Genomic DNA, 12,967 nt, shown 5'->3' on the forward strand with positions numbered 1-12,967 from the left:
TATATATATATATATATAAAACAAGTAAAGGTTGTTAAATTAAATTGTACAATATGAGCAGAAAAAGCAGCTTTAATGCTGACTCACTGTAAACCAGCTGCGATCCGTGTGTTTGAGAAAAATACTTTATTCTTCATAAATCACCGGAGACATGTTCCTGTCAGGTGGTTTAGGCTGACTCAGCGTTTCTTGGCAGAGTTTTGAGTTTTGTGGCGACGCCTTCGTTGAAGTACACGTCGTGTTGGCGCAGAGCCAGGAGAGTCTTATTTGTACAAGAAAAGACTTACAACTTTTGGCAGACCTCTGTGCGGCTTAGAAAAAGAAAATACTTAATGTTTTTTTGTTGTTGATACGAGACTCTGCTGTTTGTTCAGCTTTAATATTTGACATTTTCACAGAAATCCTGACTTTAAAAACAGTTTATTTACATAAATACTACAGGGAAAACCCTTTTCTGTGTATACTGATCTTTGGAGTTATTTATAATACAGTTCATTATGTAGCCAGTAAACACCAGGTACCAAGTACTAAGTAAGTATGTCGTACTTGTGTAAATAAGTAAGGTTAAGGTGGGCACGGTTTGCTAATCAGCCAACAGCTAACAGCTGAACTAATTTTTTGTAAATGTTAGCAGAACAATTAGCTTCTGCTAAAGTAGGTAAAACTAAGCTAACATCAACAGGTTTRTATCCCCCAGTCTTCAGCTAGAAGGAGACAAGGGTTAGCAATTAGCTTTTAGCTGTTAGCATTAGATTCTGCTACTTTTTCTTTACGTTTAGCATTATTGAAGCTAACGTTTTAGTTAGCCGTGCTCACGACTTAGGTAYCAGTTGCCTTCAGAGTACATCACACACCAGGAAGATACTAAACTGTCCCTAGGTGTGCGCAGTGGCATCACTGGGCCTATTTTAGGGGGGCTGGACAAAAATTCTGTGCATCTCCTGGGGGCTAAGCCCCCTTGTCCTTAAAACCTAGTGACACCCCTGCGTCTCTGCATGTCCCTGTCATGGACTGGACTGGACTGGACTGGACTGGACCAGACTGTCCAGGTGTCTCCCGGTGACCTGTAAAGGAAAAAGCTGCTAAAGAAACTCAGACGTTTTACTTTTCCTCACCTCTTCGTGGTTCTTCCTCATGAAGACCAGCTCCTCTTTCAGGCCCTCGACCTGCATCTCCAGGTCGGACCGGGTCATCGTCAGGTCGTCCAGAAGCCGGCGCAGCCCGGCGATGTCCCCCTCCACCGCCATGCGAGCCGCCAGCTCCGTCTCAAACCTGCGAGGACGTTTTTTTATAAACGTGAATAAAAACCTTCTAATTTGATGTCAGTTAAATCCAACTGCTTTTTCCTCAAAAACAGGCCCAAACCATGACACTACCTGCCGTGCCTCAGAGGGACATTAGAGTTCTGATGTTGGGTCCGATCAGATCAGTACCTAACTTTATTTCTGCAGCCTGTTCCTCTGGCTCAACTGGAGTTTCCAGCATAAATAAAAAGAACTGGACCCGCTCGGGTTGGAACCAGCTCGACCGGTTTTTTTCCCCAAGCTGAAGGTCCGCGGGCCCTCGAGTCCCGACGCAGTCGGTACCTGGAAGCCATGACAGAACCGGGTCCACTCACTTGAGTTTGAAGTCCTCCCCTGCCAGCCGGGCGTTGTCGATCTGCAGCATCAGGGTGGTGTTCTGTGTGGTGGCGGCGCTGATCTGAAGAACAGAAGGTTCTGTCAGCAGGTTCTTCCAAACCAGTCGGTCCGTTTGGTTTGAAAATATAAATCTGCTCTTCATTCATTCTTTTATGTGTCACTCTTCATGTTTTTATTTTTTAATTTAGTTCTTTTCAGAGCTGTAAAGTAACTAAGTACAAATACTTTGTTACTGTACTTAAGTAGAAWTTTTGGTTATCTGTACTTTACTTGAGTAATTATTTTTCAGCGTACTTTTTACTTTTACTCATTACATTTTTACACAATTATCTGTACTTTCTACTCACTACATTTTTAAAAAGGTAAGAAGTAGAAAGTTGTTACTCCTGTTTTATTCTGAGTTGTTACTTAAAAAATCCTCTCCTGATAAACTGTGTCTCCTATAGAGTGAACTTAATTGTGTTTGGATGAGAAGTATAAATATATACCATTCTGACACACTATTAGCTTGTACACAACCCATCACAGCTGCACGCTGTTAGAAAATATAGTTTTTGGAGAAGTCACCTCCCAATAAATGTCATTTTGGAAAATCTAACTGCTCACTTTTACTCAGTACTTTTACTTTTAATACTTAAGTAGATTTTGTGTCAGAAATTTACTTTTGACACTTAAGTACAAAAAATATCAGATACTTTAAGACTTTTATTTAAGTAATATTTTTTAGAGAAGACTTTAACTTTTACCAAAGTATTTTTATGATAAGATACTTGTACTTTTACTCAAGTATCACTTTGAGGTACTTTCTACAACACTGGTTTCTTCACACCTGAGTGATGCTGCTGTGGAGGATTTCTTTCCCTAATCTTTTCAGAATAAAAGCCAATTTGATAAATTTCAGAATAAACATCAAATAAAGTGAAGTTTACCAATAAAAACTGCAGAAATAAAAAGTTAAAACATAAAAATGTTATTTTACAGCGTTCTGTTATAATAAAGGTCCCTGTGACGTCATAAAGGTACTTTTATTTAGTATTTTCTGGACCTTTTTGCGCAGGTCGTCGATGATGGCCTGGTACTTGCTGTAGTCCCTCACGGTGGGGGTCTGCTTGTCGTACCACTCCCGGATCTGACGCTCCAGCTTGGTGTTGGCGGACTCCAGGGAGCGCACCTTGTCCAGGTAGGTCGCCAGGCGGTCGTTCAGGTTCTGCATGGTGGCCTTCTCGTTGCCGGACACCGACATGCTGCTGTCCCCCCCGCCGCCGCCGCCGAGAGCCTGGGCCAGGTCRAACCCGGAGCCCAGGCCGTTGGAGGCGTACGACACCCGGACGTTGCGGCCGCCCGCGCCGCCGTAGACGCTGGTGCCCCGCGGGGTGGCCCTGGCGCTGGGCACGGAGGACAAGGAGTAGGTGGAGAAGCGCGCGATGCTCATGGTGGTTCGGTTCTGCTGAGAGCGGAGGAGAGGAGTCACTGTGGGCCCTGCACACCCGGAGGATGGACTTTATAGCCGCCACCTGAGCCAGGTGCGTGGAGGGGGCGGGGTCTCCTGCGTCCAGGTGAGTGTGGGCGTCATTTCCAGCATGACAGGTAACGGCTCTCCAGGTGTGAGGAGTTAGACTTTACTTCATCTTTAATTACATTTAACAGGTTTTACCCCGGAACATGAATCATGTCTCTGAGCTCAGCATCCCTGCAGGACTGATGTCCCGCCTCTCCTGGCACAGCTTCCAACTAAACGCTCAGAGTCCGTGTTGAGGATGACTCTCAGCTACTACCACAACAAACTGTCAAACCGACTGACATACAGCTGTTTGTGTGTTGGCTGTGGCGGCCATCTTCAATCAGATTAACTCTAAAAGCTCAGCTAATATTTATTGAAAGCTTCATCAGTGGTTTATGAAATATTTTGCTAACAGACAARAACAGAAGTGATGCAGTCAGTTGGTGTTCAGAGTCCATGTTTGGGGATGACTCTCAGCTGTTAAAATTCATCTCTTTAGCTCACAGCCGGCTCTTGGCATAGGCGAACTAGGCGGTCGCCTAGAGCGCCATCTGCTGGAGGGGGCGCCGAACTGCAGAAGAAAAAGTAATTATTTGTAATCCCTGGTTGTAACTCTGCTCAGTGCCACTTTCAATTAGCTTTGTCTTAAAAAACTATAAAGAAGTATTACAGGAAAAATAAACCACTCTACCCAGGATTGCTGTGATGCAGGAGGAAAGGAGAGTGGAAAAAGTTCAAAACTTAATTCTACCGGCAGAAGAGGTTGGAATATGGTTATTTAATGTTATTCATTGTTTTTTTGAATCATCCAACAGGCTCTAACATGTTAGATAAATTTGAAAATGAGGTTTTGAAAAAATCCATGAGATTACCCTACACGTCCGTATACCTGCAAAATGATGTAAAATCCTTATAACTTACAGACAATCTGTACAAGTTGTCATGTATGTTGTTATTTATTTGCTTTCTGGGAAAGCAAATAAATCGAAGTTTACCATAGTACCTTACATTGTCAAACTGGTTTGTAGGGGTTTAAACTGGGGTGGGTGGGACATAGTTCGGGGGGAGGAGGGGTGCACTTCAACTCACCTAGGACACCATAATGGCTAGAGCCAGCCCTGTTCAAATCAAAACAAATCCAAACTATGACACTTCCTCTGCCGTGTTGTTTATATGAGACAAATCATTTCTGATTTACAGCGAGACTCGTCTGACAGAAAAGTTGTTTGAAGACATCAGATTTCTTCTTGTTCTGAGGGTGGAGACAGGAGTTGGACAGATGTCCCTGCAGGTTGTCCTTCCTGTCCCCGGCGGCTCTGTGATTGATCTTTGTTGGTCAAACAGTCCTGGAGGTCAGCATCAGGGCTGAGTTTCCTCCGTTTGTTCTCAGGATGTTCACATTCAGCTCCGACACAGTTCCACATCGCTCCTCGTCCTGATGAGCTCCAACCGTCTGAAGAAATCTGGTTTTATTTTTGATTCACTTCAACACAGACCATGTGAAGTAATCCAGCTCCTGTAAGTAATCTGATTACACTCTCAGTTCTACTGGTATTCTCAGGCAGTGTTTGCAGAATGTGATGTTTTTTTCTTTATTTAGTTTTATGGTTTCTGCAGGACAGTTAGTTGTCCTTCCTGTCCATTTCTAGGACAGGACAGGTCCTTCCTGTCCACTCATGTTTGTCTTGATCTTAACGCCAACAGTTGGATCAGTTTTCATTTTCTTTTCATCTCAAACCTGTTTTTTTTTATTTATCTCGTCAAACAAACTTTGACTTTMAGCAGAAAAATGTTTGTTTATTTTCAGCTCAGGGTTTTTGTTAACCTGAGACGTAATCAGCAGATTGAAACATGATTAACTTGAGTGGATTTTCTTCATCTTCCTGTTTATCTAACRTTTTGTTTAGGACACAGAGGTCTTATCTAGATAAAGGTGGTATTTGTGATCACATCACTTCATGACTTCAGCACTAAACTATAGAAACAGAATCAGACTTTTAGTTTCCTGATTGTCTGGATTAATTCAAGCAGATCAGCAGAGATCAGTTTGATGGCCACATCCCATAGTTTTAGTTACAGGTGATTGACAGCTTTTAATTGAGTGCTTTTAGTTCCTTCACTTCCCGATTCAACTTTTTCTTGAGAAGTAAAACTGATCTGATTCCAAGGTAAGACGAGAAGGAAGAACATATTTCAGCCGTCGCAGGAGTTTCAACCCAWACAAGTCAAAACAAGAGCTGATGATTTCTTTTATATCAAAATTATTCCACACATGCAGGATCATTTCACAATCCAACCACCCAGTAATAAACTTCATCCAGTGCTGGTGATCCTCTGGGTCTGTTGACTTTCATTCACTGCTTTGATAAACAGGCACTCCAGCAACTGCCTGATAACACTGTCGCTCCATTCATGATGTCACCCCTTACACCATCTGGTTTTTGTTCTAGACATGCCAACTCTTTTCTAATTCAGATGTTTACATACATCACTGGTCTGCATGTGGATCAAATTCGACTATTTCCCCCAAGTTCAGGACACTTTGTCAGTGGATGGGTTGGACTTCAGCAGAATGACTTCTTTGAGAGATAACAGGTAGCTGAGATGACTGAAAACTGGATCAAGCCTCACAGCAGATGTAACAGGGCCATAATGTAAAATACTCATAAAATAACAGAGTTATAACAGAGGCCTATTGTAACAGAGCTGTAAAGTAACAAAGATGTAAAATAAAAGAGCTGTAAGGTAACAGAGCTCTATAGTAACAGAGTTGTAACCTTAACAAAGTAGTAACATAACAGAGCTGTAAAATAACAGATATGTACTGTAACAGAGATGTAAAGTAATAAATCTGTAACGACAAAAACATAAAGTAACAGATATGTACCATAACAGAGCTTTAAAGTAACGGACATGTAAAGTATCTGAWCTGTAATGTAACAGATCTTTAACGTAAAGAGCCATAAAGTAGTAAAGTCAAACAAAATCCATACACTTTAAAATAGTGGATAGAAAACAAAAGTTGCTAAATGTTTTCTAATACTTGATAGATGCAAAAGGAAAACTACAAACAGCGAATCGGTAGCCAACTCAGCATTTGAGCAAATTTTTGAATTCTGGTTTATTTTCAAAATATTCTCTTATTTATTATATGTTTGTGTTTTTGTGAACATCTGGGTTGGAAAACTATTGATTTGTTCGTCGTGAGTGATGAAGTGGTGACACAATTACTTCTCAGTGTGCTAACATGTTTTAAGTGATGTGCCCTTCCCTTTTTAACGCTCGATGACAAGGACTTGGCACGGCTGCAGTAATAGTTTTATGGGAGACGTGTTAAATAACCTCGAGGTAACGCTCAGAATCCCAGACAGACGTGACGACGATAATCTTTTTGGGGCCTTGTGTGACAGATTAAAGGCAAACTGTTTTGAGTTGTGAGTTTTCATCAAGTTAACTTCTCTGAAGCTGAAAGTTGTAGTTTGGTTCTGATATTTTCCATTGCTCATCAGAAGAACCACAGTCCGGTCATCTAATGATTTTCAGAGTCTTGTTCCCAGGCTGTCAGGAGGAGCCACCCTGCATTYTTCAAACCTACGTGATCTGTTCCCTTTGCTTTCCCTCCTTTAAGTGAAAATAATTTTCAAGGCATGTTTCAGTTGTTTGGCCTCTTTGTCTTCAGAATGTAAACTGAAATGTTAGGAATGGCGTGCAGCTGGTAGTTTCCCATCTAATTGTCTGTCTGTACTCTGAGGACCGGCGTTGGATTCTGAGGCGTGGCGGTTTTTGATTGATGGACACGAAACGTAGAGTGAGACTGGAAATGTGGTCATTCTGGATCGGACACTTTCTGAGCCAGCGATGGGATTCTCTGCGGCTCATGTCTGAGCGATTAAAAGCTTTGGTTATATTATCATTAAAAAGATTATCACAGACGTACTTTTGAACAGTTGGACCCTTCATTGGTTCTCAGTCAGCTTTAGAGTTCCTCTGAAACATCCATCCACCCTAACCCACTTCTTCCTGTCAGGGTCACTGGTGTCCATGCCCAGCAGTCACTGTGCAAAGGGCAGGGACATCCTGGACTAGTCTCCAGTCCATCACAGGGACACCTAGCGACAAACAAGACAAACACTAGGGACAATTACCAATTATCATCCTGACTCTCATGTCTTTGGTCTGTGGGAGGAAAACTGGAGAAGAACCACRCACACATGGAGAGAACATGAAAACTCTACCCAGAAAGGTCCTGGGCTGGGATTCARTCCAGCAACCTTCAATCCATTCCTCTTCCTGGGATGGACCAATGGACCAGAGTTCCTCTAAGTCTGAGACCATGGTCTCAGACTTAGAGGAACTGACCTTCATCCCAACCGCTTCACACTCATACCACCCCAGTGCATGCTGAAGGTCTTGGTCTGACGACACCAACAGAACCGCATCATCTGCATTCAGCAGAGATGAGACTCTGTGGTCCCCAAACCAGACCCCCTCCTCTCCACAACTGTGCCTTGAGATTCTGTCCATAAACACTACAAACAGGATCAGAGACAAGGGACAGCCYTGGTAGAGACCAACCCTGAGAACAAACTCGACTTTGTGCCAAGAATGTGAACACWGCTCCTGCTTTGSTTCTACAGGGACTGGATCGCTTTTAGTAGCAACCCAGACCCTACATACTCCTGCAGCACCCCCCACAGAAAACCTCAAGGAACACGGTCATAAGCCTTCTCCAAGTCTACAAAAGATACAGTATGTAGACTGGAGAGGCAAACTCCCATGACCCCCTTACCAACTCTGCAACGGTAAAGATCTGGTCCACTGTTCCACATCCAGGACAAAAGCCACACTGCTCCTCCTGAATCTGCGGTTCAACAATCGATTGGAGCCTTCCTTCCAACACCCTGGAGTAAACTTTCCCAGGAAGGGCGAGAAGTGTGATCCCACGATGATTAGAACACACTCTCCGGTCCCCCTTTTTTTTTAAATGGGAACCACAACTCCCAGTCTGCCACTCCACAGGAGTTGTCCCAGTCCTCTGTGCGATGTTGAAGAGACGTGTCAACCATGACAGCCCCACAACATCCAGAGCCTTCAGCATCTCGGGGTGAATCTCTCTGGCTTCTTGCCACCAAGGAGCTTTTTGACTGCCTCGGTGACCTCTGCCATGGTAATGGACTTGTCTTCCCTCAAGTCTTCAGASTCTGCCTCCTCAAAGGTGGACTTGGAGGGTGGATTCAGAAGATCCTCAAAGTGTTCCTTCCACCGCCCCAYGATATCCTCAGTCCTGGTCAGCAGTTCCYCACCAGAATCCAGCACAACCTGGGACAGGGAACGCTTTCTTTTTCTGAGTCACCCAACAGTTTACCAGAACCTCCTTCATGACCTCACCAAAGTCCTCCCATGCMYGTGTTTTTGCATCTGCAATCACCAAAGCTGCGGTTCTTCTGGCCGTCCTGTACCCATCAGCTTCTCATCAGGGTTGGGTGCACTGCACGCCAGGCAGCAGGTGAGGAAGGGGTTCCTGGTCGTGCAGGTTCCTGGCAGCACAGACTGGCTCTAGGGTTATGTGACGTATTTTAAACAACTGGAAAATAAAAAGACRATATGCATTCCTTCAAGGAGTTTCTTAAATCCCATGTTTGAGAATCACTGTTTGTGTAAATACTCTTTTTGTGTCATGAGACAAACTTAAACCTCGCATCAGTCTGTATTAGAGTTTATATTACAATAATCCTCTCTGCAATTTTGGATTTAGGACACAAAAGTAGCCGATCCCAATGTTAAGTGGTGAACACAATCACATCCTGTACGGACAAGAACACAGCTGGCGTGAAGTTTTGCTTTGTCACTGTTACAAACTGAGMAGAATATTCACTTTTCATAAAAGATCTGAGCTTTTTTTTTTTTTTTAGTTTGAAAGGCTTCTTTGTGCCAAAGGATCAAAAAGCTGCTCGGCGGCCTTCAGAGGACCTGAGGAATGTGAAGTCACGGAGGTCGGATTCATGAAGGTGTTCACTGCAGAACCCAGAGTCTCGACCTGACTTTGTTGTTGTTTTTYACTTCACTGTAAACAGCCTCCACCTCTTCGCCGGACATTTGAATAACAAGCCAGCGCCTGCCTTCAGACCTCGCTTAACCTCAATGTTTCGCATCGCCAAGTCGTTCTGGAGCAACATTACCAGCAGAAACAGGCATTTCCTGCTCGTGTTCCAGAGCTACACCTGTCTGAGAGGGCGTGGGGAGTCCTGACAGTAAGTGTCACAACACACCTGATTCATGATTAATTAATYATATCTGCAGAAAATGCTGTCCGAAAAAAGAGATGGTTTCTCTTAACAGCTGAGAAAACCATCTGTGTGTTCATAGAGAGGAGAATTAAACTCGAGACAGACAATATTTGTGTTGTGGTTGGAGCTTTAATTACATCCACATCCTGTTTCCTGACAAAACACTTGTTTACTCAGAAGATGAGTCGTCAGATGAGTTCTTTACAAATTCACAAAAGCAGCTCTTTGAAGTTGAATAAGGACAGAAAGAAAAGATGCTTTTAAACCCATTTAACACTGTGTTTACACAAGGTTTACAAGGAAAACTGTAACATTTCTGCTGCCTTTCGCCTGAATGCTTTTCACTTTTTCTATTTGACATCCTGAGAATACAGAATTCAAATAATCCAGTCTAATTCTTCCCCCAAAAAAAGATTTAAAAAAACTGGCATCGTTTTTAACTTTAAGGGCTTGTCACAACATCTTAAAAATTCCTGGCAAACGACACTGTTAATGAGATTAATGCCTAAACATCCCAGTCCAAAAACAACGCAGCTCGTCTGATACAGGAAATAAAAAAAGCCCTGCAGTCGTTTCTGTCTCGTCTGAAGTCTGAATGCTTTGAATGTCATCTGCATAGCAAAGGAGCCGTACGCTCTGTGAAGATGTTACGTCATGGACGTATCAGTGGTGGGAACAGTTCCCTTAATCCACTAATAACGGAACTAGCTTTTCATATTGCGGGTTAGCTTTTTTGCTAACTTCAGAAACCGTTAGTGGACCTATTTAAGTCCACTTATTTACAAAACTTACAAGAGTTTATCCCAAATTAAATAAAATCTATCTCCTCTTACAAGCACTGCTGTTCGTGTCAGGCACCGTGTGTTAGCATGTAGCGTTTTTAGCAGCTAAACTTCAAAATAAGAGCATCAAGAATAAATAAAATAGCATTTGACAATACGAATACAAAAACTGACTACTTATAGAACATGGTAGAGAAAGTATTTGCTATTTGTTGCTATTTATTTATAAACTAATGCTTTTATTCTGAAAACGTTAAACTGGAAGTTAGACAGTGCTGTAACTCTGGTTTAGATTAAACCAATAGAAAACTTACAACAGGTTTGTATCAGTTGTTTTAGCAGTTAGCTTTAGCTTCCACWAATTTTGTAATCTGTTGAGCAGTTTAGTGTTAGCAGAGCTAAGATTCTTGTTTAATTTATTAGTGGTTAGCAGTTTTGGTAAGCACTGCCCACCACTAGGAACTATAAAGAAAGTATGTACTCGAGCACTGAACCCTGAAGAACTCCACAACTAACGCAGGATCTATTTTTTAAAGATATAAGCAGATAACTACCAAATAAATCTAAATTAGTGCTGGTCAGTCATCTTTATTTAAAGTTAGGATCCATAATAGTTTATTTTTAAACCAAATCTGCTGTAAAAGCCCTCAATAAACAACATTAAACACCAGCAACCAAAGGTAAAGACTTGTTGGATTCTAGAAGCTAAACAAAGTTAATATTTTAAGCTCATGAAGCTGAACAGGATAAAAACTAAGTAAAGATAGATCAGGTTAGTTGTTTTTAGTCACTGAACAAAACAAAAAAATCTGAAAACAAAGGAGGCCACAYGTTCAAAATCTTTCAGAGCAGATTATTAGAAATACTTCAGTCGTCAGATCAAGTTCACTGGTCCCGGTCCAGGTACTGAAACTGAATCAGGTCTCGCCAAACCTGTGTCACTCACAAAGTTAAAGTGACATAGGACCGAAAACAGTCAGTGCTCGCTGAACGAAACATGACTCATACTCCAGCTGTCCTGCTATCCTGTTGTCCAATTGTCTTTGATTACGTTCGCTTGAATTATCCAAGATTATTCAGCAAACAATTAAATACAGACCAAATCGGGACTTGTCCTCCATCAACCTCCATGTCCACTTAGTGTGTACCATCCTACTACCAATACACCCACTGTCCCTCCTCTGGACATGTCCAAACCATCTCAGTCTGGCCTCTCCCCAGCTACACCCTGAAATCCTGTCCACAAATGCCTCAAACAGGACCAGAGACAAGACCTACCTTGGGGAAGTCCAACCAGCACCAAAAACCATCTCAACTTCCTGCCGAGGACGCAAATTCGGTTCTTGCTTTGTTTCTACCAGATAGTCCCTCAAAATGGACGCCAGCACCAACAACAGAATCCCAATCTGCAGCAKTTCATATGAAACTGAACCCTAACCCTGCAACAAAAACAAATCTAGCATAGAGCTTAATGTTGAAACCATGTTCTGTTTCAGAATCTTTGACCCAGACCCAGACTGAAACTTTCTTCTTCCAAACCAGCTGAGACTGGGTAAGAGATGAGTCAGGACAGAGTTCACTCCATGTGGGACAGGTTTTACATTATTTATACAACATACAGCACCACAGGTCGGGTCCAGTCCCCGTACGTCCCTGAACATTCCCCTCAACACTCGTGCTGCTGCCTGTTTGAAAGCGGCTCAGTAATCCTGGATCAGGGAGGACAAAGGGTCCTGGGGGTGATGTAAGCACTGTGTCCAGCGTTCACCCCTCTCCCACATGCTGTCTCRGGGGCGGGTGAGGACCATCCCTGTCTCGGCTGATCCTAACTGCTCTGTCTCAGGGTCCTGGAGCCGCTGACCCGGGACACAGAGGGAAGCCGAGGACCAGGAATGTGTCTGAGCTGCGAGGAGTGGCCGACTGGCTCAGTGTGACCAGGAGAACAGACGTCAGGTGAGTTTCTGTGTAAACATTTACCTTGTAAACACCTGTGTCAGCATGTGGTTTGAAGAGGCTGGCAGACTGTTTGCTGAGAAAGCTGTAACCTCACCTGGCTGCAGCTCTCCCAGTCGTGTCATGTCTCCCTGTTCCAATCCGGACTGAGTCTGTCAACATTCAGATCTGCGCTCTCCCAGGTCTCCATGGACCACCCGCAGGAYCCCGGACACGCTCTGTGGAGCCTGAACATCCGGCTGAAGAGCTTCATGGAGCAGGTGAGCCGGCTGCAGGAGGCCAACCACCAGCTGGAGGCCCGGATCGCAGACTGGGGTGCCAGGATCGGCTGCCAGAACTGGACCAAGCAGGAGGAGACAGTCAGGGAGCTCCGTGCACAGGTCAGARCTTCAGCTGCTGCTGCTTCTCCAGAAACGCTGCAGAATTTATGAAAATACTCAGATTGTTCTGAATCTAAAGGCTGCGTTTAATCAAAGAGAAAAGATCCTTTATGGWTGGTTTAAAACTGGTCGTAGTTCTCTCACCCAAACTCTCACTGACTTCCACCRTATCTGAGCTCAGATTCATATGTTCGCAGTCATATCTTCTGCAGAAAACATGCAGACTTTAAAAAATGAACTTGTTTGATGACAAGTGTAATAAAATCTTAAAGATGTCACTAACACATTTTCATTATTTAGCTCATTTTCTGAAGGTTAAAAAATAGTTCTGATATTTTGCTAATTTTTACTAAATGTTAGATTTTAAAGTAAAATGCAATTTGTAAATATTAAAATCTAAATATGTAAATGTAAAAGTTAAATC

The 12,967-nt window shown here is 43.0% G+C and overlaps 2 protein-coding genes across 2 annotated transcripts in view; one reads left to right on the forward strand and one right to left on the reverse strand.

The window, feature by feature from the left end:
• Positions 1-3,166, reverse strand: part of LOC106526935 (keratin, type I cytoskeletal 13) — a gene marked incomplete in the record, with an annotated part of 5,489 nt that extends 2,323 nt beyond the window's left edge. The window contains 3 exon segments of the mRNA XM_014021668.1: positions 1,116-1,272; positions 1,619-1,701; positions 2,686-3,166. Coding sequence (XP_013877122.1) covers positions 1,116-1,272; positions 1,619-1,701; positions 2,686-3,072 — 627 coding nt within the window.
• A 1,216-nt stretch (positions 3,167-4,382) lies between these two features.
• Positions 4,383-12,967, forward strand: part of krt222 (keratin 222) — a gene marked incomplete in the record, with an annotated part of 36,287 nt that continues 27,702 nt past the window's right edge. The window contains 5 exon segments of the mRNA XM_014021667.1: positions 4,383-4,659; positions 9,054-9,134; positions 9,216-9,392; positions 12,054-12,163; positions 12,346-12,543. Of these exon segments, the coding sequence (XP_013877121.1) occupies positions 12,352-12,543 (192 nt within the window).

The sequence above is a fragment of the Austrofundulus limnaeus genome, unplaced genomic scaffold (assembly GCF_001266775.1).
Source record: "Austrofundulus limnaeus strain Quisiro unplaced genomic scaffold, Austrofundulus_limnaeus-1.0 Scaffold300, whole genome shotgun sequence".
NCBI classification, from domain to species: domain Eukaryota; kingdom Metazoa; phylum Chordata; class Actinopteri; order Cyprinodontiformes; family Rivulidae; genus Austrofundulus; species Austrofundulus limnaeus.